We start from the raw sequence: 26077 nt of genomic DNA, 5'->3' as shown, positions 1-26077 counted from the left end.
CAATAGAAATTGGATTTCAGTAGAATTCTAACCACTAGAATTAATGCCTCATATTTTATACCATGCTCAGAGTTTCTCTATGTACCAACTTTGCTTTGCATTCTTAGAAGATACTTTGATTTCTTTTTTTTTTTTTAATGTTTTTTATTTCTAGGAGAGAGAGAGAGAGAGAGACAGCGTGAGCAGAGAAGGGTCAGAGAGAGAGGGAGTCACAGACTGAAACAGGCTCCAGGCTCTGAGCTGGCAGTCAGCACAGAGCCCGACGCGGGGCTCAAACCCACGAACCGCGAGATCATGACCTAAGCGAAAGTCGGACGCTCAACCGACTAAGCCACCCAGGCGCCCCTGATTTCTTTAATGTGCATTTTTTAATGTGATTTTTCTTTCCAACAGACACAACAAGAGGAAGAAATTTTTGGTTGACCCCCGTTGCCACCCACAGACAATAGCTGTGGTCCATACTCGAGCTAAGTAATTAATTTCATTCATATTCTGAACTCATGCTCATCTCTGTTGTTTCTTCCTCTTACTTCCAAACTGATTGGAGGTTTAAACTGAACCTGGTTTAAATTGAGGTTGTTGAGTTTTACTTTCCTTCTCACTTTCTTCCTGAGATCTTGCTGGTAAGAAAAATGTGTCAGAATTGAGAGAATACATGAGGGACTTAGTTGTCTCTACTTTATATTGAGTAACCATGTTGTTTGTTTTCTTTTTGTAAAAAGAAAATTAAACTATTAAAATAATTTCAACAATGTTCCAGAAAGTTTGAGAAGCAGAGGGGAAAAATGGAACTCTCCCAAAATTGTCAGGGTTTTGTGTGTATTCCTGCAAACACAGATTATAGGTTATTCACTTAAACCTAGATGTGGTAAGAAAAAGCAAGTGTACTGTATTGTTTAGTACTGCAATCAGATAAACATAGCACAATTATCACTAGCCAGTGTGTTTATTTGCTTTCTTTTTTTTTTTTTAATGTTAATATTGAGAGAGAGATAGAAATAGAGTATAAGCAGGAAAGGTACAGAGAGAGAGGGAGACACAGAATCCAAAGTTGGCTTCAGGCTCTGAGCTATCAGCACAGAGCTTGATGCAGGGATTGAACTCACATACCATGAGATCATAACCTGAGCCAAAACTGAATGCTTAACCAAAATGAGCCACCCAGGCATGACTGTGCTTTGTCTTCTGTCTTTCCAGATACAATGATGTTCTCATTGAGCTGAAATCACCCCATGAAATGGACTTCAGTGGAAAAGATGTTAGTGGAGTGCTGTTCCAGTACCCAGACACTGAGGGGAAGGTGGAAGATTTCACAGAGCTCGTGGAACGGGCCCATCAGACTGGGGTAGGCAGATCTCTCCTTGCCAGGGGTCCACATAGATCTGTCCCAACTTTGCATTATGATTTTTGGATGTGGCTTAACTTCCATACATGTATCACCTACAATGGTGAAACCGTATCCTTTCTGCCTCCTTCAAGTTTGTTTTGTTTACTAACTCCTGGTACATAGTAAAAAGTCAGTACATATTTTTGAATGAATCAATGCGTAAATGGAATTCACAGGGCACAAAACAACACTGTTAGTCTCCTCATATTAGGGATAATTTGCTACTCTCCCACTGCTCTCAGGGGAAGGGAATAACCATGTCCATTTTCTCTTGTATCCTCTTTAGAGCCTGGCCTGCTGTGCTACTGACCTTTTAGCTCTGTGTATCTTGAGGCCACCTGGAGAATTTGGTGTAGACATTGCCCTAGGCAGTTCACAGAGATTTGGAGTGCCATTGGGCTATGGTGGACCACATGCAGCCTTTTTTGCTGTCAGAGAAAGTTTGGTGAGAATGATGCCTGGGAGAATGGTGGGGGTAACAAGGTAAGGTCCCCTTTTATTGTTACTATTATTTTCTTTTTCTTTCTTATCACAAAAGTTTTTGGTATCTCTCTAAATTTACCTGGGCCATGTATATAATAATTTATAACATATTTGTGTTGAAGGCATATAAATTAATTTAATTAGGTTGATGAAAGCATTGAAAGACTGGACATTCTAGGTGTGTTTTATATCTGACTAGTTTCATTCCCAAAAGCATTATCATGCTACACGGTTATGTAGTGAGATTACTATGAACATGTGATCTTAGAAGCCTGCCACTTGTGACTCCCAGCTGCTTCTACTTACTTCCTCCCAGCAACAACCCAATCTATGAATGATTTCCTTTCCTTTTCTTTTTTTATCATTAACAAGTTCTTCAGAAGCAATTGCCCAGTTATTTTAATTTTCTACTTTGTAATACTAATGTAGCCAAGTAGATATTGTTAAAGTAACCACAATAACAACAACAAAAAGAAGAATAAATGAATGGACAAATTATGACCCTTCTTATTCACAAAAGCCGAGATATGCAAACAACCTAAGCGTTCATCAATGGATGAACAAATAAAGGTGATGTGGTATATATTCCTGCAATGGGATGTTATTCAGCGATGAGAAAGAAGGAAATACTGCCTTCTGTAACAACATGGATGGAACTTGGGGACATCGTGCTAAGTGAAATAAGTCAGACAGAGAAATACAAATAAGTACTATATACCTCACATAGGTTTGGAATCTTAAAAAGCTGAACTCAGAGAAATAAAGAGTAGCATGGTGGTTACCAGGAGTTGTGCAGTGGAGGAAATGGGTACAAACTTCTAGTTATAAGATTTAACAAGTTCTAGGGACCTAATGAACAATATGGTGTTTATAGGTAATAATATTGTATCTTATACTTGAATGTTGAATAGATTCTCAATCAGTAGATCTGTAAAGTTCTCACCTCAAAGAAAGAAATGGTAATTATGTAATGGGGTGGAGATGTTAGCTCGTGCTCTGGTGGAAATCATTTTGCAATACTTAAATGTATCAAATCACTCTGTACACTTTAAACTTATATAATGTTATATGTCCATTATATCTCAATAAAGGTGGGGATTTTTTTTTATTAAAAAAAAAAAGAAGCCCGCCACTTGTTTATTCTAGTAATTTATATTTTTTAATGTTTATTTGTTCATTTTTGAAAGAGAGAAAGAGGGAGCACAAGCAGGTGTGGGACAGAGTGGGGGGGGGTGAGGGAGAGAGTCCCAAAGTAGGCTCCAGGTTCCAAGCTGTCAGCACAAAGATGGACTCAGGGGCTTGAACCCACAAACTGTGAGATCATTACCTGAGCTGAGGTCGGACGCTCAACTGAGTGGGCCACCCAGGCACCCCTCTTGGAACTTCTAAATGTATTTTCTTGAGTTCTTTTCATTGATAAATCTCAGATTAAGAATTTAGATGAATGGCATGATCATTACTGGGGAAATTTAGCATGATCTTTTAGACAAGAACTTTCATAGAAGTTGGACTTGTTAACCTATGTGAATAGTCTATATTAGTGAATGATGTGAATTTTTGAAATACCCAAAAATTATCACATAATAACAAGAGGCACCTTTCTTCTTAGTGTAAAAATAAATTTCTTCAAGTATTCTTACATTACTTTCTTTCAGTGATGTGTCTTGACCAGACGAGATGAGGCAGAGTTTTCTAATTAATAAAAATTTAATATATTAACTATTGTCTGCTGAATTTTATATTGGAACTTACCTTTCTGAAAAATGGACTCCAGAGCTTGATGAAATAAAGGATAAGACTATTGAATCTTTGTCTTTATCCAAATTCTTTTCTTTTAATATTTATTTATTTTGAGAGAGAAAAGGGGGGAGAGAGAGAGAGAGCAAGAGAATGGACAGAGAGAATCCCAAGCAGCTTCTTTGCTCAGCACAGAACCCTATGTGTGGGGCTCCATCTCCTGACCAAGAGGTCACAACCCAAGCCAAAATCAAGAGTAGGTCAGTCGTTTAACCAAGTAAGCCACCCAGGTGCCCCATCTTATCCAAATTATTAATTGTATTCAGAAAGAAGGAAAATATTTCTTCAAGACAGGTGTTAAAATTATTAACATTCTTTTTTAAATTCTTATTTAAATTATACTTGGTTAACATACAGTGTAACATTAATTTCAGGTGTACAATTTACTGATTCAGCACATTCTTTTTCTTTATAGCTATATAGATGTCTTAGGTTTCCAGTCTAGAAGTTGATTCCTTTGTGAGATATTTCCCTTTTTCCTGTGTCTGCCAAGAAACTCATAATGAACTTTAATTCTCATTAAATTTAATTTTTTTTCACTAAATTTCATTTTAAGTTCAATCCACATTCACCATCATATTAGTCTGGGTAATTCCTGGGAAGATTTCATTAAATCAAGGTTCCTAGCCTTATTGTGTATATCTTGGTCCCTCTCAAAGTACATACTAAAAATGAGTAGTCTTATTTAAAAGAGGATGGGTTGGTAATTGTTTCCTTATGACCTTGCAGCCAAATAAATTCACTGGATTCCCTTCAAGCTGGGAAGGAAAGAAACAGGTCTATTTGTGGCCACCCTTGGTGCGATGATTATCTGTGCTAACTAGATGTTTTATTCTTGGCCCAGAGATGCCACGGGGAAAGAAGTGTATCGTCTTGCTCTTCAAACCAGGGAACAACACATCCGGAGAGACAAGGCTACTAGCAACATCTGTACAGCTCAGGTAGATCATATGCCTGCCCTTCCCACTGAATGCCTTATAATCTGCAGACATGAGCTGTTCATTCATTCACTTAATTTTCATTCATCACCATCTACTGACCAGTGTGCACATCAGAAATGGTGAGATCTTATTTAAAATATTTTTTAATGTTTTATTTATTTCTGAGAGAGACAGAGAGACAGCGTGAGCAGGGGAGGGTCAGAGAGAGAGGGTAATACAGAATCTGAAACAGGCTCCAGGCTCTGAGCTAGCTGTCAGCACAGAGCCCGATGTGGGGTTTGAACCCACGAACCGTTTGATCATGACCTGAGCCAAACCCGGATGATTAACTGACTGAGCCACCCAGGCGCCCCAAAATGGTGAGATCTTACTGTCAGAGAAGATTTGTGATCTTGTAAGAACCAAAATATAATGTATTTATCTGGGCTCTGTCTATGTATATACTTCATATGTCAATGTCTCCAGCATTCTTGGCCATAGGCAGGTCCATTATGGGTGGCTGTTGAGCACCTTCTCTTAGGGCTAAAGTGGGAGCCCTCCAAGAATGGTGAGGAAGCAAACAGGGTGTTTGAGGTGACTGTGCTTGAGGGAATGGTACAGATTGACCAGTTGGTGATGATCTTGGGGTATTTTTCTGTGGGATCATGAAAAGCATTCTTGAAATGGATGGGATAAAAGAGGAGGAGCTTCACAAGTTCCTGATGAGCCTGAAAGTTGCTCGGGGCTCAGGTCAGAGGTAGCAGTGTTAAGGACCCAGAGAATTTCTAGGCTTTGCTAGACTGTTCCTGAGCATCCAATCCATTCTAGGTCTCTCTTCTTCATTCAGGGTCAGAGAAAGAGATCTCACCCATAATTCATCAGGCAGTACAGTACTTTTTTCTCTCAGAGCATTGGCTTAAAGCACCACCACCAGGTTTTAGAAAGTCTTTCCAGGGGCAGTAGATGATAAGGTCTTATGGCTGCTTCAGGGCACTCAGTCGGTTAAGTATCTGACTCTTGATTTTGGCTCAGGTCATGATCTCACGGGTTTGTGAGTTTGAGCCCTGCATCAGGCTCTACATTGACAATATAGAGCCTGCTTGGGATTCTCTCTCTCTCTCTCTCTCTCTCTCTCTCTCGTTCCCTCTCTTCCCCTCCCTTGAAAAGAAGGTGGCTATTTCTTTTCAGGTAAGAGTTTTTCTATTATCTTAGGAAGGGGCTAGCTATCACAAACTTTTCCTCTCTTAATAGCAAGTTGAACTTTATATGATGCTGTTACTTTCTCTAGTTTACCCTTCATTTGTTGAATTCTCTACTTAAATATTTCTGTACTTTGCAGCTGACTGCTCCTGTCTTGCCCTTTCTGCTCATGTCCTGCTCATGCCCTTTCTTCCAAAAAATGCCTGTCTGGTTATAAGTACATTTAGGGGTTTTCTGCTTCAAAGTTTGAAATCAATTTTACAGGTGAACTTGGGCTAAACAAAGGTCTCTGTTTTTCACCAATTATTGAAGTGATATTTGCCCTGGAGATAGCCCAACTCTGTCTTCTCTGATTTTAATCTTTTCATTTTGGAGAATTTCTACCTATCCATTGTCTATTGTGTTTCATGAGTTTCTTTCCATAATTGGTTGCATAAAAGCCCTTGCCCATAACTCCAGTGTCATTCTCTATGAATATGCAATTATTCTTTTTTTTAGGAGATGATGTATGTTTTGTAATGCTCCTTGAACTCTCTGTCTTTGACTCCAGCCTTGTGATTTTTTTAAAAAATGCTTATTGATTTTGAGTGAGAGAGAGAGAGAGAGAACAGGGGAGGGGCAGAGAAAAAGGGAGAGAGAGAATCCCAAGCAGGTTCCAAAGTAACAGCACAGGACACCATGTGGTACTTGATCCCATGAAAATCATGTCATGATCTGAACCAAAATCGAAAGACTTAACCAACTGGGTCACGTAGGCACCTCAGCTTCTGCTTTCTTAAAGCAACTGCATTGTGTTCTCAGGCTACCCCTTTTCTCTTGAGTATGACAGGCTCCACACTGGACTTGTCCTAGTTTTGCGATGTCGATGGTACACAGGTACTTTTTTTTTTAATCTCTGAAAGTGTGTTACTAAATTGTTCTTAAAAATTCTTTCTTTAAACTTGTGATATTTCACAGATCTCTGAATTTGCATCATGTTCTGTTCTTTGTGTTTTCTTATGTCTTAGGTTTTACCACCACTAGCAGTTTTCATTAACTTTTATCTAAAGTCAGGTGTGTTGAGATATAATCTACAATTTATCAGCTCTTTCACCGAGGTATAACTTTCCATAAAATATTCCCTTTAAAATTTTTTTAAATATTTATTTATTTTTGAGACAGAGATAGACAGAGTGCAAGCAGGGAAGTACAGAGTGAGAGGGAGACACAGAATCAGAAGCAGGCTCCAGGCTCTGAGCTGCCAGCAGAGTCCGACTCAGGGTTCAAACTCATGAATTGTGAGATCATGATTTGAGCTGAAGTCAGACAATCAACTGAGCCACTCAGTTGCCCCAAAATTTGCCCTTTTAAAGTATAGAGTTCAGGGGCACCTGGGTGGCTCCGTCAATTAAGTGTCCGACTTTGGCTCAGGTCATGATGTTGCGGTCCATGGGTTTGAGTCCCACATCGGGCTCTGTGCTGACAGCTCAGAGCCTGGAGCCTGCTTGAAATTCTGTGTCTTCCTCTCTGTCTGCCCTTCCCATGCTTACACTCTATCTCCCTCTCTCAAAAATAAACATTAAAAGTTTGAAAAAAAATGTTTACAGTTTAATGGTTTTTAGTATTTTTACAACGTTGTGCAACCATCACTGTCATTTCATTTCTAAACATTTCATCATGCCAAAATGAAAGCTTGTCCTCATGAAATGGTCATTCCCCATCATCCTTCTAACTTCCCTGCATTCCCTGGGAACCACTAATTTACTTTTTGTCTTTGCATTCTGGACATTTCACATATATATATATGGGATTATAAAATAAGTGACCGTTTGTGCTTAGCTTGATTTCAAGTTTCATCCACATTGTAGTATGAATCAGTAATTCTTTTTTTTATGGATGAATAATATCTAATTGTATGCACATACAACATTTTGTTTATACTTTCATCAACTGATGGATATTTAGGTTGTTTCCACTTTAAGTTATTTTGAATAAAATGGTTATGCACATTGATGTACAAGATTTTATGGGGTCATGTTTTCAGTTCTCTTAGGCACATATTGAGGAGTAGAATTACTGGGCCACATTGTAAAATCTACATTGAACTTTTCCAAAGTGGTTGCATCATTTTATATCCCTTCCACCAGTGTACTTGGGTTCTAATTTCTGCACGTTTTCACCAATGCTTCTTACTGTCTGTCTTCTTGGTTATAGCCATCCTAGTGACTGTGAAGTGGTATCTCATTGTGGATTTCCTATGAATTTCCCTTATAACCAATGATTTTGACCAACTCATTATTTATTTATTTATTTATTTATTTATTTTACATCCAAGTAGCTAGCATATAATGCAATATTAGCATATAGTGCAATAATGATTTCGGGAGTAGATTCCAGTGATTAATCCCCTATGTATAATACCCAGTGCTCATCCCAACAAGTGTCCTCCTTAATGCCCCTTGCCCATTTAGCTAATCTCCCCACACACAATCCTTCCAGTAACTCTCAGTTTGGTTTCTATATTTAAGAGTCTCATATTTTGCCCCCCTCTTTGTTTTTATATTATCTTTGCCTCCCTTCTCTTATGTTCATTTGTTTGCATCTTAAATTCCACATATGAGTGAAGGCATATAATATTTGTCTTTCTCTGACTGACTAATTTCACTTAGCATAATATACTCTCATTCCAACCAGGTTGTTGCAAATGGCAAGATTACATTCTTTTTGATTAATGAGCAAAACTCCATTGTGTGTGTGTGTGTGTGTGTGTGTGTGTGTGTGTGAGAGAGAGAGAGAGAGAGAGAGAGACATCAGTTGATGAACATTTGGGCTCTTTTCATACTTTGGCTATTGTTGATAGCACCGCTATAAACATCGGGGTGCATGTCGTCCTTCGAAACAGCACAGCTATATCCTTTTGATAAATAGTAGTGCAATTGCTGAATCCTAGGGTAGTTCTATTTTTAAGTTTTTGAGGAACCTCCATCTTTTTTCCAGAGCAGCTGCACCAACTTGCATTTCCATTAGCAGGGCAAAAGTGTTCCTTTCTGTGCACAATCACCAACATCTGTTGTTTCCTGTTAATTTAACCATCTGACTGGTGTGATGTAGTATCTCATTGTGGTTTTGATTAGTATTTCCCTGGTGCTGAGTGATGTTGAGCATTTTTTCATATGCCTCTTTGCCATCTGGATGTCTTTTTTGGAAAAGTGTCTATTCATGTCTTTTGCCCATTTCTTCACTAGATTATTTGTTTTTTTGGCTGTTGAGTTTGATAAGTTCTTTACAGATTTTGAATACTAACCCTTTATCTGATATGTCATTTTGAAATTTCTTCCATTCTGTCGGTTGTGTTTTAGTTTTGTTGATTGTTTCCTTCACCGTGCTGAAAATTTTTTATCTTGATGATGTCCCAATAGTTCATTTTTGCTTTTATTTCCCTTGCCTCCAGAGACACGTCAAATAAGAAATTGCCGCGGTGGAGGTCAAAGAGGTTTTTGTCTGTCTTCTCCTCTAGGATTTTTATTGCTTCCTATCTTACATTTAGGTCTATCATCCATTTTGAGTTAATTTTATTCATTTATGTAAAATATTTTTAATATTTTTTTGAGAGACAGTGAAAGAGACAGCGTGAGTGGGGGAGGGGCAGAGAGAGAGAGGGTTACACAGAATCTGAAGGAGGCTACAAGCCCTGACTTGTTAGCACAGAGTTTGATGAAGTGCTGCAATCCCTGAACTGTGAGATCATGACCTTAGCTGATGCTTAACTGGCTGAACCACCCAGGCACCACATTTTGATTTTCTTTTTGTGTATGGTGTAAGAAAGTTGTCCAGGTTCAATTTTCTGCATGTCGCTGTCCGGTTTTCACAGCACCACTTGCTGAAGAGACGTCTTTATTCCATTGGCTATTCTTTCCTGCTTTGTCCAAGATTAGATGGCCATATGTGTGTGGGTCCATTTTGAGTTCTCTATTCTGTTCCATTGATCTACGTGTCTCTTCTCGTGCCAGTATGATACTGTCTTGATGATTACAGCTTTGTGATACATCTTGATGTCCAAGCTGTCAGCCGGCCAGATGGCACCTCCCTCCCAAATTTTATCTCAGATGGGGCTACCTTCCAAACTTCACTTCTGAGGGCTCTCTGGCTTGGACCCACTTTGACCCTCTGTTGGAGGGTCCCATCAAGCAATGCCTGGGTGTTGGTTTACCCCTGGGAATGTCCATGCAATTGTGCTGCTGTAGAGGTTCAGAGATTATGGTAAATCACAACACATTGCCAGTGCCAGGTTTCACCACCTCCTGGTGTCTTCCCTCTAATGCCACCAAAAACATGGCTGTTCTTCCGGGTCTGCTGGGACACTTGCCTGTGGCAGGAAACCATAAGGCCTCTACCAAATGCCCTCCTAGTAGAGGAACTGATTCTCCCTATGTGGCCCATGGACACATCAACCTTGCTACCTGCTCCTGGGGATTCGCCCTTCTCACTGAGCACCACCAGGTATTGAGCTGTGGAATTTCTGAGTCTGCTCTCCCCTGTTTATAGAGTGCTTATGGAACTGAAACCCTCTCCTTTCTCCCATTCTTCTTGTTCAGTTTCTTGAGGGTGCTTCCATTCTTTATTTTCTTTCCAGTTACATTCGGGGGGGAGTGCTTTTCCTGTACTCTCCTGCCTTTGTCTGTCCTCTCTCCTCATAAACAGCTCCCTACTCTCCATAGGTTCTGTCTCCCCCAGTTCACCTCTCCCTGCCGCTTACCTGCCAAGTTCTGTGGCTCAAGTTATATAGATGGTTGTTTTAATTCTCAGATCTAGGTGTGCAAAATGGTTTGCTGCTGATCTAGCTGCATTTCAGGGATGAGAGAAACAGAGAACTTCCATGCTGCCATCTTGTCCATTTTGGCCCCACCCCAATGTCTTGAGCAAAATTTGAATCATGAGCTTTTGATTACTCCTTTTCTTAAACTTACTTTCTTTACGTAAACTAACTTAATCCAGATTATCTGGAAGTTTTCATTTTCTTGGTCTTTATTTGATTTTCTTTTCTAAGATTTCTAAGATTTCTAAAAATGATTGAAAATTTTAAGTTTATTTATTTTTAGGGAGACCACTAGAGTGCAAGTGGGGGAAAGGGGCAGTGAGAGAGGAAGAGTCTCAGGCAGGCTCTGTACTGTCAGTGCAGAACCTGATGCAGGGCTCTAACTCACAAACCATGAGACATGATCTGAGCCAAAATCAAGAGTCAGTCACCCAACTGACTGAGCCACCCAGGCACCCCTAAAAATTATTTTACTAGTCATCTATTTGTTGGCTAGTCAATAATCACCTCTAAATTAAAAAGGGGCATGAACCACCATCCACAAAGCTGTTACAATGAGAGGCTTCCAGAGGATTCTGGAAATATGAGGTCTGAGTTTTAATTCCCCTGCAGTAGTCATAAGCATTTGGATACACAGTGTCATAAATTGTTTGGCTTGCCCTCTCCATAGCTGGGATGTAATATAGTGCTTCTATATTTATTTCTTTTTCTTTTTTTCTTTTTTTTTTTTAATTTTTAAATGTTTTATTTATTTCTAGGAGAGAGAGAGTGACAGCGTGAGCAGGGGAGGGTCAGAGAGAGAGGGAGTCACAGACTGAAACAGGCTCCAGGCTCTGAGCTGGCAGTCAGCACAGAGCCCGACGCGGGGCTCGAACCCACGAACCGCGAGATCATGACCTAAGCGAAAGTCGGACGCTTAACCGACTAAGCCACCCAGGAGCCCCTATTTCTTTTTCTTTTTAAAATAATTTTTTTAATGGTTATTTTTGAGAGAGAGAGACCGAATGCAAGGAGAGGAGGGGCAAAGGGAGAAGAGACACAGAATTCGAAGCAGGCTCCAGGCTCTGAGTGGTCATCACAGTGCCCATTGCAGGGCTTGAACTAATAGACTGCGAGATCATGACCTGAGCTGAAGTCAGACACATACCCGACTGAGCCACCCAGGCACCTCTATTTCTAATTGTTATATAGAGTCCACAAGATAGTCTAAACTCTCTTGGGTAAATTTGGCTCAAGAAAGTCTATTTCTGTGTTCTCAGATGTCTTTTTCCTCTCCATTTTCTTTATTGACTGCTTCAGTTTCTAGTATCTTTTGAGAACTGTTTTCTTGTTTTCTAGTGGTCCCATGGATTCCTTCTAGCAGCCTACCAAAGAAACTATGGACCTGACAATAGATCCAATATTGAACATCCAACTTTAAAGCACTGTATTTCTCAGGTGTCCTTCCCACTCTGTGGCTGTGAAGATGACTTTGAACTGCTGACCTTGTACTTAAGTAGAAAAGTCACTAGTGAGACTGGAAATATCAGAGTCTATCCTGCTGGACCAGTAAAATGGGAGAGGGTCTGTGGGAGAATGGAGTGGACTGGGTAGGGGAGGAGTATGAGATTTGATTTGAGACCAATTACCTGGGGGGCAAGGATGATATTGCATGGTTAGAAGATTGCTTAGTGGCAGGATGTAGGGTGATAAAGCAAATAAGGATAATACTAAGAGGAAAAGAAGCAGGAGGTGGGTCTCTGTCTTTTCCCCCTACGTTGTCACTAATTTTGGTCTCTCATCCTAGCCATTCTCTTTTTATCCTCCTCCCTGACCCAATATGCCATCACAGTGGGGCCTTTCTTTGCTCCCCATTGCAGGACTTCCTCAATGAAGCATCCCTGGAGCTGTCTGTGTCTCTTATTTCTGAGTGATGCCAAAGCCATCTTTTTCTATTTTCTGTCACACAAAAACATACACTTCCCTGTAAATATTTTTGTGAAACTTCAGACCAATGGTCAAGGGAGATATGGTTACTTGAGAAAGTGAACTTGCTATGAGCAGGGAGGGAGTAGCCAGTAGATTCTAATTTTCTCTTTCTAATATATGTCCTGCTAATTTATTTTGGTTTTATTCCCCTGCATCCTCCATTTTCATCTTTGGTAGTCCCTTGCCACACAATCCCTATTTGTCTCTTGGTATGCTGAAATTCAGCTTCTAGTGCTTTAAGTTTTCAGTAGAATTTTGTCCCCTGAGTTCTTGTATATTTGAAAATTACTTGTTGCTTTTATTCTTGAATAACTGTTTGAGTATAAAACTTTTAGATCTCACTTTTTTTTCCTGATGACTTTTTTGCTCCACTGTCTTCCAACATTGCCTCTCGATATTTAATGACAGCTTGATCTTCCCTTTATGGGTGACATGTTAATATTGTATCAGTGAAACTTCTCCTTTATAGTGGTCAGATTTGACCAGGGTGTCTTGGATGCTATGTTTGCCCCTCAGGTAGTCAGGTTAAGAATGGTCCCCCACTATCATAGAGAATGCAAACATTTTGTTTTGTTCCTGTTTTTAATTTTGGCATTTCGAGTCAAAAGAATACTCTTTCCCATTAATTTGTCTTCCATTATATTGTTGAACATGATTCCTTAAATGCTGTTTGTTGTTTTAGGCTCTCTTGGCGAATATGGCTGCCATGTTTGCAATTTACCATGGTTCTCATGGGCTGAAGCATATTGCTAGAAGGGTACATAATGCCACTTTGATTTTGTCTGAAGGTGAGTCAATTATCTGTTTGAAAACTTTAGAGCAAATGGGGCTCCTGGGTGGCTCAGTCAGTCAAGCATCTGACTTCAGCCCAGGTCATGATTCACATTTTGATGGGTTCAAGCTCGGCATCAAGGCTCTGTGCTAACAGCTCAGAGACTGGAGCCTGCTTCAGATTCTGTGTGTGTCTCTCTCTCTCTCTGACCCTCCCCTGCTCATGCTGACTCTCTCTCTCTCTCTCTCTCCCTCTCTCTCTCTCTCTCTCAGAAATAAATAAAACATTAAAAAATTTAAGAAAACAACAACCCATTTTGGGGTACCTGGGTGCCTCAGTCGGTTAAGTGTCGACTTCAGCTCAGGTCTGATCTCACTGTTCATGTCATGAGTTCAGGCCCCATGACGGGCTCTGTGCTGACAGCTCAGAGCCTGGACTTGCTTCATGTTCTGTGTCTCCCTCTCTCTCTAACCCTCCCCAATTTACACTTTGTGTCCCCCCCCTCAAAAATAAATAAACATTAAAAAAATAATTTTAAAAACCCTATTTTAACACCTATGGTAGACTGAGTGCTAAAAATTTTAATATGGAGATCTCTTATTCACTCCCCAACACTATAAACAAGAGGGATGATCACTCTGAGAGGAAGATGGTCAAAAACATTAAGTATAAATTATTTATTTATTTATTTTAATGTTTTTATTATTCTTGAGAGAGAGAGAGACACACTCAGAGTGTGAGTAAGGAAGGGACAGAGAGAAAGGGAGATAAAGAATCCGAAGGAGGTTCCAGGCTCTGCACTGTCCACACAGAGCCTGACATGGGACTCAAACTTGTGAACTGCTAGATCATGATCTGAGCCAAAGTCGGAAGCTTAACCAACTGAGCCACACAGGTGCCCCAAATTTTAAAAGAAATACATGTATAAATAAATGGCCAATAAACATATCACATGTCAACCTCACTATTAAGGAAATGTAAATGGAAACAATAGTGTTTCTCCCATTACATTGGCAAAGATTAAAAAGAATGCTGATGTTGGTATAACTTTTATGAGGGCCTTTAAAATGTGCCTACATATGGAACCAAAAATTCTATTTATAAAAATGTATCTATTGGTTCTCGGTCTTTTGGCTAAGATCAAGTGTAGTATCTGTTCTTATCAGTTTAAAAATGTATCTAAAGGAAACAATCAGATGTCCTTTAAACATTAGTTATAATACCATCATCTTGGAAACAGCCTAAATGTTTAAAAATAATTGATTTCTTGCATATATTGGAATATTACACTGCCACTAAAAATAACATAGTTAATGATCTGTAGAAAAGCAAAATGTTCATGATATATTAAATTTCTTTAAGTATGAAGAGATTTGTGATATATGATACATACACACATACATTCAAGTTCTAGAGGAATACACACTAAAATGTATAACCCACGGTTATTTCTGGATAGTGATTATGGTGACTTTTCTTCTTTTTTTTTAATAAGTATTTATTTCATAATATCCTATAGTATAGTAATAAGCGCTTAGTTTCCTTGTATAAAAAGGCAGCTACCAAAAGACTGCCTGAGACCAGGAACAGACCAGGAACAGACAATGGTTGGATTTACCTCTTTATTTCTCTGTGAAATGTCAAGGGCAGAGAAGCAAGATTTCTTTGTTGGGGACTGGTGGCTTTCCTATCTTATCTAGGTCTCAAGCGAGCTGGGCATCAACTCCAGCACGAATTGTTCTTTGACACTTTGAAGGTTCAGTGTGGCTGCTCAGTGAAGGAGGTCTTGGACAGGGCCACTCAGCGACAAATCAATCTTCGGCTCTTTGAGGATGGCATGGTAAATAAAATTTTTCCATTTTATTATATTCTTTAAAATTTCATGACTTTATTCACTGAAATTTTCTTATTTATTTAAAAAATCAATATTAGATTTTTAGGCACAATCTGTGTCCTACAATTTTCATTTCCAATTTGGAACATTGTGACCCTCAAAGGATAATTCATTCTTAGCTTTCCTTAAGACTTAGTTTTCATGTATCATACTCCTAGGCACATATTTTGCTCATAATACCCTTCCCAATATGACTGTTGAAGATAAAGACTATGATCAGTACCATAATAAAGTAAATTAAAGGAAGAAAAGGATAACTGTATCTAGCATCAATAGGAGTGACCTGCTGGGGTCCCAAAATTGTTCATAAAACTAAGCCATGTGAAGTCTGGGAGTCGTCTAGTCACCATCACCTAAGGGCCAACTTGGGTACAATGACACCCTGAGAGTTTGGAAAAACTGAGAATTTTATCCAGCACCTACCTCCCTTTAACCTCTTTTGGGATTTTTCCACTGGTTTTGTACTTTAGGGTGATGTTTTCCCTTTCATTTTCATTTCTGCAGCTTGGTATTTCTCTTGATGAAACAGTAAGTGAAAAAGATCTGGATGACTTGTTGTGGATCTTTGGCTGTGAGTCGTCTGCTGTAAGTAAAATAAGATGCATTTCTCTTAATGACTATTTGAGGAGTTGTCAAAGATAGCAGTGCCTCTTGTGGCTTCAAGTGTCACATTGGGTGGTCCGCTGCTAAAAATTATGCCAGTGACCATCCCCTATAACTAGTGGTCACTGCAGTGGGCCCCAGCTAGGAAATTGAAGTCAAGCTACTTGGAAGGATTAATGGTCTTTAATTCAACACTGTCCCTAATATGGGGAATCGTGACAAAGGTGTCTTGGTTATGTCAATTCTTAGAAACCATTCATGTAACATATTTATTGAACACCTAATATATGGCAGGTACCGTGCTAGGCTGTGAGGACTCTGAGGACGGTGGTGAATTAGACACAATTGTCCCCACCTCCATCCAGAGCTTATAGTCTAATGGGGACGCAGTATGTACAAGATTAAATTCCAGGTGATATGATAGATGACGTCTCCAGATCCTCTGTGAGCACAGATGAGGAGCTTCTCAACAAGACTCGGAAAAAAAATTATCCTAAACTGAGGTCTGAACCATGTTGAGTAGGAGTTATCCAATCTAAAATGACACAGTTAAGGACAAGGAGGCTGGGACTAGAGATGTTCCAGACACTGGGAAAAGCAACTATAAAGGCTTAGAGGTGAAGATGACAGTGAGAACTAGAGACATTACAGTGTGGTTGAGTTGATTTCTGAAAACAATGAAATTGCAGGGCCATGTGAGGAGAAAGGTTGCACTTGCATGGAATGAGGATGAAAGAGAGAGTGGGCAGCAGTAATAGGTTCCATCCTGGTTGTCTACGCACTCTTTAACAGAGGACTTTATTCAGTACAAGATAACAAATGTAAATCATCTAAGAGCTATCACATTGTTCTTTTTTAAGGCTTAATTAATAGGACTGAATAAGCTATCTTCTCTCTAGAACTCTTCATTAAATTGAACCACAGGTTCATACATTTAAGGAATATTTATGAGGACTCTAGATGGCTATACTATTGCCTGGGGCAGAATGAGTAATAAGCTATGTTTATATATTCTGAATATTAACCCATTATCAGATATGATATGGAAACATTTTCTCCCATTCTGTGAGTTGTGCTCAACACTCTTGATAGTTGCTTTGATATGCGGACTTTTATTTTAATTAAAGCCCATTTTATTTTTTCTTTTGTTACTCAAAGGCATGCTTTTGGTATCATATTAAGAAACCAAAATCTAAATCCAAGATTATGCGGATTTGTGCCTGTGTTTTCTTCTAAAAGTTTTATAGTTTCAGTTTTTAAATTTAGGTCCTTTGTTCAGTTTTAATTTTCATATATGGTAGAAGATAAGGAACCAACTTCATTCTTTTGCATGTGGATATCCAGTTTTCTTAGCCTCATTTGAAGAGATTGCCCTTTCGCTCATTTTGGTGCATGTGTTTTTATTAAAATTGTTTTTCAAAGATAAAAGCAGCGTCAAGTGAGAATTCTTACTTGAGTGATATCATAACTTTTTTGATAGCACGTTAAGATAATTTCCTGGAACTGGATTTATTACTCAAGGTACATGCAGAATTTTTTTTTGGTGGAGAAGGGGTATAAAACTTATCATTTCCTTTTCATCTGAGACACAGGTCCACAGAACTTTTACCTCAACATGCCAAATGCCAGAGGTGTGGGGTTGGGTGGGGAGTGGGCAGTGGTAGTAGGAGATCTGCAGTGATTTGTCAGAATATATGCTGACCAATTATAGTCTTGCTTCCTATCCTTTAGTCTATGGTCTTTCCATGCAGGAGCTAGTTGCTGAAAGCATGGGTGAGGAGCGAAGAGGTATTCCAGGGACTGCCTTCAAGAGAACTAGCTCATTCCTCACACATCAAGTGTTTAACAGGTTTGTGTGCCTGTGTGACTTCTGCATTGTGTGGTTCAATAGCACAATAGAGAGTGGCTTCTGAATCCAACTGTGATATGGGTTTGGGTTTTGTGGCTCAGCCATGGCTCACTAAGAAACCATTGCCATAAGGATTCCATTCCTGATTGTGGCAAAGCCACCTGCTGCTGGCTCTGCTTTATTGACACTGTAATCCCTAAACCCACTTGTCAGGAAGAGGGGAGTTCAGATGCATAGTTGCCAGGCTAATGTTCATAACCAGGAACTCAACATCGTCTTCTTCCTCTCTTGACCACAGGAAGCTTCTTGTCCTAGTGCATCTCTGAGGTTCATGGGAGTTCCATGCCCTTCCTTCTGATGTTTTGTTAGTATGTTACCCATGTCTCAATTTGATCTGTAGTTTGAAGGTAGATCTCAGTGTGTCTTATCTTTCAGGAGGGTGTGCATGGGCTCTTAGCTCATTATAATGGCCCAAATTATGTGTTTTGTGTTCATAGCTATCACTCAGAAACAAACATTGTCCGATATATGAAGAAATTGGAAAACAAAGACATTTCGCTTGTTCACAGTATGATTCCACTGGTAATTGTTGCCCTTATTCCTACTTCTATCTCGCCCCTGGTTCCATGTCTTCGGGTTGCAGTTGGTATACTGTAAGAGGAATGAAGGGGTGGCCATGTTGGGAGATCAGAGAGGTCAGAGGAAATCACTAATATGATACATTTTGGATGTGCTTCTTAAAGGGGTCCTGCACCATGAAGCTCAACAGCTCATCTGAACTTGCAGTAAGTAGGAGGTTTTCTTAAAAACTTGTTTTAGGAAGGAACTTAGTAGGAGCAGTCTTTGAGCTTATACATAAGTGGATAACTAGAGAAAGCCACTGGGACTGCGATTTAATCACTATCTAAATCATAACCTGCTATTCAATAATCTAAGGACAAACTCTAATTTTATTGTGATTTGGTCATTGAAATTTATGAATAAAATTATTTTCTAAAAAAATAAAATAATATAGAGTATTTCTGCCTTTCTATCCTCCTTATTTATTTTTTAAAGATTTTATTTTTAAGTTATCTCTCCACCCAATGTGGAAATTGAATTCACAAACCCTGAGACCAAGAGTCACATATCTACTGACTGAGCCGGCCAGGTGCCCCTGTTATTCCCCCTTTTAAGTCTGCATTGTAAAAAGCTTTTCTCAACTTGGAGTTTAGTATGCTCAGTAGAATTTAGAACCTTAAGCCTTCTTCCTAGAAATCCATTCACAATGCCAGGAAGGTACAGAATGGAGATTTTCATTTATTTCTTATATAAACAGAAGATTTGTATAACCTGATCTTGAAGTTGGTAAATATCTCTACTAGGCTAGGATCCATTTTAGCAAAATTATCTTCCTTTTTTCCATATGAGAAATTACATCAGGCAAAGAGAATCATTTCATATTGTGATTAGAAGGGTTTTCCCCATTTACTTTGGTTTATGTCTTGTTCTGCTCAATGAAAAGAGAATAATATAGGTGCTGTAAAGGACTTTGAGTAAACCGTACCTGAAACAGCTCACTGGGTTTCATAGATATAGTTCTGTTTTGTTCCTGAAAAGATAGAAAAAGTTTATATTTTTGTGTAAGTTCTCTTTCTGGGCTTTTGTGACCCATTTGTAAAATGAAGGCAGTAAGAGGTATTTACCTGTTAAGATTGTGGTGAGGTTTAAATGAATATATTTAAAGTGCTTAAAACAGTATCTGGCACATAGTAAGCACTCTCTGTGCTAGCTATTGCTACACTCATTATCATTATCATCATTAAAGTTAGTATTGTTAATTACTATAGTAGTATGTATATGTGTATGTGTCTTCTCCCCCATTGCTCTTCAGCCTATTACATGGAAGGAATTTGCAAACATCCACCCATTTGTACCTCTGGACCAAGCTCAAGGATATCAGCAACTTTTCCGAGAGCTTGAGAAGGACTTGTGTGAACTCACGGGCTATGACCGAATCTCTTTCCAGCCTAACAGGTAAGAGATTTCTTCTCCTGTCATTTCAGCTATCTCTTGTAGTATAACACCCACTCCAAAACTTGGATGCTTGAAATAACAATTTATTATTTCTTAGCATTATGAGAGTGGAGTAGACAGTTGAAATCCACTGAGGTAGATGGCTTGAAGGTCCATTGTAGCCACATTCACATAACTGGCAAGTTAGTGATGGGCTGCTGGCTGGGAGTAGTGCTGAGTATGCTGACCTGGGCCTTGGTTCTTGTTCATGTAGACCTCTCCATGTGGTTGCTTGAGTGTCATTCCTCCTGGAATGCTGTCTGGGTTCAACGTGGAGTATTCCATAATGTAAGAATGTGGAAGCTGCAAATCCCTCAAGGCTCAGCCTCTGAAGTTTCACAGCATCACTTCCAGATGTTATGCTATCTATTCAGCAAGTGACAGAGCCAGCTCAGTTTGAATGCAGGAGAGGACAACACATGGGCGTGAATGTCCAGAATTGTTGTTCACTGTGGGCTGTCTTAGGAAACTAGTTACTACATCCATCAGTGACATAACATTATAGTTAGAATCAAGTACACACATTAACTCCTAAACTGGCAGCCACGTCTCAATCCAGTAGGGTCAGGAGAAACTAGATCCTGGTTCTTTCTGTCACTAACTTTGAAAGTTCCCTGCCCCGCTTCTGGCCTCTGTCTCCTTATATGTAAAGGATATGTTTTTGAAGAGCAGTGATTTTTAAAAGCAGAGGGCACTAACTAGCAAAATCTGGGTACATTTTAAATATACAAATGTCTCTATCCCTCTTCAGACCTCCTAATCATAAAACCAGTGGTTGGAACTAAGAATCTTTATTTTAAGAAACAAACAAATGGGGTGCCTGGGTTGCTAAGTCAGTTAGGCCTCCGACTTTGGCTCAGGTCATGATCTCAGGGCTTGTGAATTTGAGCCCCGCGTTGGACTCTGCTGACAGCTCAGAGTCTGGAGCCTGTTTCAGAATCTGTGTCTCCCTCTCTCTCTGCTCCTCCCTTGCTCATGCTGTCTCTCTCTCCCTCTCTCTCTTTCAAAAATAAACATTAAAAATTTTTTTAAAAAAGCAAACAAGTAATTTTGATCACTTCTGATTTCCAATTTGGAACCCACTAGATTTGTGATCTGTCTTCATGGAGTAGATAGATAGATGGAAAGGCAGACAAACAGTATCAGCAGGAGTTCAAATTTTAAGTATCTTCAAAAGAAAGTTGGTTTCTGCCACTTGGGTTCTTCACCTTCCTCTACTCAGTATGTATTTTCCACCAGCAGCCTCAACACTGGCAACACCTAGGAGCTTGTTACAAATGCAGAGTTTGTATTTCAAGATAGAAAAATCAAATGATTTTAAAACTGAGACATTTACTGTCTTACTCTGTGAGGCAGAAAGTAATCAGATCTTAGATACAACCAAGCCCCACCTCCTGTTTGGTACCATAGGCTATATAGCAAAGCCATCCACTCTGTAAAAACAGTATATCCTATAAAATACAAACCCTTTAGGAAGGGGGCATATGCAAATGAAAGGACATAGAGCTCTTTTAATAATAGCCTCTCATACCCTGATTTTATTTTTTTTATTATTTTTTTAAAATATTTTTTAATGTTTTATTTATTTCTGAGATAGAGAGAGACACAGTGTGAGCAGGGGAGGATCAGAGAGAGAGGGAGACAGAGAACCTGAAACAGGCTCCAGGCTCTGAGAAAGCTGTCAGCACAGAGCCCGACGCGGGGCTCGAACCCACAAACCGAGAGATCATGACCTGAGCCGAAGTCGGACGCTTAACTGACTGAGCCACCCAGGAGACCCTACCCTGATTTTATAAATAGGAAGGAATGATATTCATGTAAGTCAGGCTTCATGCCTTCTTTACAACATCATCCAGGCCTTCTGCCTTTTTAAAGAGAGGAAATTGAGTAAATTATTAACCTGAGGCAATAATAATTTAATTAAACATTGAACGTGAAGAAACTTCGCCCTCTAGTGATGAAATATGATTACATCCTCTGTTGTATTAGTAATTTTTTAGGATTATTTTAACTCTTAAATCATTAATTTTTGCAGCTAACTGAGGTCCAATCCAAGGTCCCCAGATGACTGACCTATGGATGAGGAAGCTTGCCTTCCCCTAACAAAATGGTTCCCAACCCTGGCTAGAAATTAGACTTATGTGGTGCATTTATAAAAAGATCCTGATGTCCAGATCACAATACCAGATGGAATCATAATCTTAATTGCAAAAGATAAGGGAAGGGACACGGGCATGAGCAGATTTTTTTTAAAGTTATTTATTTTGAGAAAGAGAGACTTGAGGGTGTTATGTTGAGAGAAATAAGGCAGAGAAGGACAGACACCATATGTTTGCACATATAGGAGGATTAGAAGGACCATGAGGGAGAAGAAGGGGAAAATTAGTTGGGAGAGGGAGGGAGGCAAACCATGAGAGACTCTTGAATGCTAAGAACAAACTGAGGGCTGATGGCGGTGGAGGTAGGGGAAGGGGGGTGATGGGCGTGGGGGAGGGCACTTGTTGGGGTGAGCACTGGGTGTTATATGTAAACCAACTTGATAATAAACTATTTAAGAAAAGAAAGAGAGAGAGACAGAGGCAGAGAGGATCTCAGCAGGCTCTGCACTGTCAGCGCAGAGCCTGACACGGGGCTCAATCTCACAAACTATGAGATCATAACATGAGTGGAAATCAAGATTTAGACGCTTAACCGACTGAGCCTCACAGACGCCCTTACACAAGCAGGTCTTTAAAACTGTCCAGGTGATTCCAATTTGAAGGCAAAGTTAAGAACTATTGTCTTAGAAGTTTTCCCTGTCCTGCTCTCCCCTTATGATTGGCAGTGAGATTCAGTACCCCATTTTAGATGTGCAGGAGGCAAAGAGATCTTTATCAAGATGTTTTTGCTGTCAGTGATGCCTTCTCATACCACAGAGATTCCCAGGTGTAACGCTCATTTCCAGGAGCCAATTTGAAAGTGACAGTAGCTGTGCCCAAAGTTTAGGCATAAATGAGGGATATTTCTGGTTCTTAGCAGAGGCTGCTATTACAGGTGAGGAAATGCCCTTTTCTTTTGTTGGCAAGAGAGAAGGGCATTGCTTCCAGAGTTGAAAGTGATTTGATTTCTTAATATGAGGAGCAGAGGAAGGGATGCACCATATATTCTATATGCAAGGGATTTTATTTTTCTTTTGTTGTGACGCTATCTTGCTTTATTTGTGCTAAGCTTCTCTCTACAAGTAAAGTATATATCCATGTCTTATTACCTATATTTGATGTATTATAATTAGTCTACCACAGCTGTTTATCAGTTAATTCATCATGATTTATTGCTGACTAGAGACCCATCGAAGATGCTGATGTAGGTTTCATATTTATTGTAAGAAGTTTTCTTGAATATTCTATACAGAGGAAGAATTTGGTGTCTCATGTCAGCCACTGAAATTATGCTCGTAAGGGGTGTAGTAGCTATTATCATTGTTACAGCAAATACTCAGTGCCTAGGAAGAGACAAGCCACATGCACTCAGGGAATCACAAAAACAGGAATCACTGTTTCTTGTACACCAGTGCCAGCCAAGCAGAGTCACCTCCGAAGGCTGAACTCCAAACCTTGGCATCAGCCTCCTTTTATGGCTGGGATGGTAGGGGGTTGAGAGACAGAAAGGGAGGGGGCCCTTATCAGTGGTGCTACACAGGAGGAGGCAGGAGGCAAACAAGATTACAGAAGCCAAACGTTTACGAAGGGAGTACCCAGCCTCAGGCATCTGGCTGGCCTGTTTATCTTGTTTTTACTAGCTTTTCTTCTCAGCACCACTTCCTCGGGTTTTCACTTATACCTAATTGGAGTTTGTCTGTAGACTAGAGTCTGGTCACCAAAAAGTTATATGTAAATGTTTCCTTTCCTGGGGTGCCCGTATGGCTAGTTGGTTGGTTAAGCGTCTGACTTTAGCTCAAGTCATGATTTCACGGTTTGTGAGTTTGATTCACGTGTCCTGGCTCTGTGCTGACAGCTCAGAGCCTGGAGCCTGCTTTGGATTCTGTCTCCCTCTCTGTCTGCCCCTTTCCTGCTCAGTCTCTCTCTCCTTCTCTCTTCTCAAAAATAAATAAACATTAAATGTTCCTTTTCCTTTTTTGTTACTGTATAATATTTATTTATTTAAGTTTATTTCCTTGGTGAGAGACAGTGCAAGCGGCAGAGGGATAGAGAGTGGGGCAGAAGATTCAAAGCAGGCTCTGTGCTGACAGCAGGGATCCTGGTGCCTGGCTGGAACTCATGAACCGTGAGATCATGACCTGAGCTAAATTTGGATGCTTAATCACGTAAATCATCCAGGCACCCCTATTGTATGATATTTAAAAGATAAATATGGCAAGATCTTTAGGAAGTAGCATTAGTAATATTTTGCAACTCTAATATTTTTTTGTGACAAAATATGAAAATTTACCAATTTAAAATTACACTTTTAAGAGTACAGTTCAATGGCATGAAGTACATCTATATTGTTTTGCCACCATCAACCCTATCCAACTCCGTAACTTTTTTATCTTCTTAAAAGTGTTTACCCATTGAACAATAAATCCCCATTTCTCTGTTACACCAGCCACTGGCAACCATGATTTTATTTTGTGCTGCTTTTAACCTGACTACTCAAAATATGTCATGTAGGTGGAAATGCATAATGTTTGTCCTTTTGTATCTGTCTTATTTCACTTAGCATAATGTCTTTATTCATCTTGTAGCATGTGTCAAATGGCCTTTTTAAGTCTGTATGTATGCATCACGTTTTGTTTTATCTCTTCATCTATTGAGGGGCATTTGGGTTGTTTCCAATCTTTGGCTATTGTGAATATTTCTGCTATGAAAATTTTTACGCACATCCCTCAGTCCCCAGTTTTTTGTTTTTTTTTCATAGTTTGTCAAGTTGGATTCCATAAAACACCCAGTGCTCATCCCAACAAGTGCTCTCCTCCATGTCCATCACCCCCCTTCCCCTCTCACCCCCCCTCCCCACCATCAGCTCTCAGTTTTGTTGTCAATATTCAAGAATCTCTCATGATTTGCCTCTCTCCCTCTCCCCAACTATTTTTCCCCTTCTCTTCCCCCATGGTCCTCCATTAAGTTTCTCCTAATCCTCCTATAAGTGGAAGCATGTGGTATCTGCCTTTCTCTGACTTATTTCGCTCAGCATAACACCCTCAAGGTCCATCCATGTTGCTACACATGGCCAGATTTCATTGTTTCTCATTGCCATGTAGTATTCCATTGTATAGATAAACCACATTTTCTTGATCCATCCATCAGTTGATGGACATTTAGGCTCTTTCCATGTTTTGGCTATTGTTGAAAGTGCTGCTATGAACATTGGGGTACATGTGCTCCTATGTATCCCTTGGATAAATTCCTAGCAGTGCTACTGCTGGGTCACAGGAGAGTTCTATTGTTAATTTTTTGAGGAACCTCCACACTGTTTTCCAGAGGGGCTGCACCAGTTTACATTCCCACCAACAGTGTAGAGGGATGCCCATTTCTCCACATTTTTGCCAGCATCTAGAGTCTCTTGATTTGTTCATTTTCACCACTCTGACCGGTGTGAGGTGGTGTCTCAGTGTGGTTTAATCTGTATTTCCCTGATGATGAGGGACGCTGAGCATCTTTTCATGTGTCTGTTGGCCATCTGGTTGTCCTCTTTGGAGAAGTGTCTGTTCATATCTTCTGCCCATTACTTCACTGGATTATTTGTTTTTTGAGTGTGGAGTTTGGTGAGTTCCTTATAGATTTTGGTTATTAATCCTTTATCTCATATGTCATTTGCAACTATATTTTCCCATTCTGACAGTTGCCTATCAGTTTTATTGATTGTTTCCCTTGCCCTGCAGAAGTATTTTATCTTGATGAGGTCCCAAAAGTTCATTTTTGCTTTTGATTCCCTTGCCTTTGGGGATGTGTTAAGTAAGAAGTTGCTGAAGTTGAGGTTAAGGAGGTTGTTTCCTGCTTTCTCCTCTAGGGTTTTGATAGTTTCTTGTCTCACATTCAGGTCCTTTATCCGTTTTGAATTTATTTTTGTGTGTGGTGTAAGACAGTGATTCAGTTTTATTCTTCTGCATTTTGCTGTCTATTTCTCCCAGTACCATTTGTTAAAGCGGCTGTGTTTTTCCATTGGATACTCTTTCCCGCTTTGTCAAAGATTAGTTGGCCATACATTTGTGGGTCCAAATCCGAGTTCTTTATTTTATTCCATTGGTCTATGTGTCTGTTTTTTGTCACCTGAGTCCCCAGTTTTAATTCTTGGAATATTTGCTCAGATGTGACATTATTGGATGCCTTGCAAGATGTTCAATATATGAAATAATTAAATGCAATGTAAGATTCA

The 26077-nt window shown here is 39.6% G+C and overlaps 1 protein-coding gene and 1 pseudogene across 1 annotated transcript in view; both read left to right on the top strand.

The window, feature by feature from the left end:
* The window catches only part of GLDC (glycine decarboxylase), a 98429-nt gene that overhangs the window by 33720 nt on the left and 38632 nt on the right, over positions 1 to 26077 (top strand). Inside the window, exons 5-15 of the mRNA XM_039217118.1 lie at positions 394 to 471; positions 1198 to 1345; positions 1674 to 1870; positions 4512 to 4608; positions 13233 to 13338; positions 15023 to 15162; positions 15721 to 15801; positions 17571 to 17668; positions 18166 to 18250; positions 18412 to 18453; positions 19542 to 19684. Coding sequence (XP_039073049.1) covers positions 394 to 471; positions 1198 to 1345; positions 1674 to 1870; positions 4512 to 4608; positions 13233 to 13338; positions 15023 to 15162; positions 15721 to 15801; positions 17571 to 17668; positions 18166 to 18250; positions 18412 to 18453; positions 19542 to 19684 — 1215 coding nt within the window. The remainder of the gene's footprint in view (positions 1 to 393; positions 472 to 1197; positions 1346 to 1673; positions 1871 to 4511; positions 4609 to 13232; positions 13339 to 15022; positions 15163 to 15720; positions 15802 to 17570; positions 17669 to 18165; positions 18251 to 18411; positions 18454 to 19541; positions 19685 to 26077) is intronic.
* Positions 14437 to 14550, top strand: LOC120220127 (annotated as a pseudogene).

Source organism: Hyaena hyaena, unplaced genomic scaffold (assembly GCF_003009895.1).
Source record: "Hyaena hyaena isolate Hyena2069 unplaced genomic scaffold, ASM300989v1 scaffold_675, whole genome shotgun sequence".
NCBI classification, from domain to species: Eukaryota; Metazoa; Chordata; class Mammalia; order Carnivora; family Hyaenidae; genus Hyaena; species Hyaena hyaena.
The sequence above is the reverse complement of the archived record's forward strand: the minus strand, read 5'-3'. Positions and strand labels throughout refer to the sequence as shown.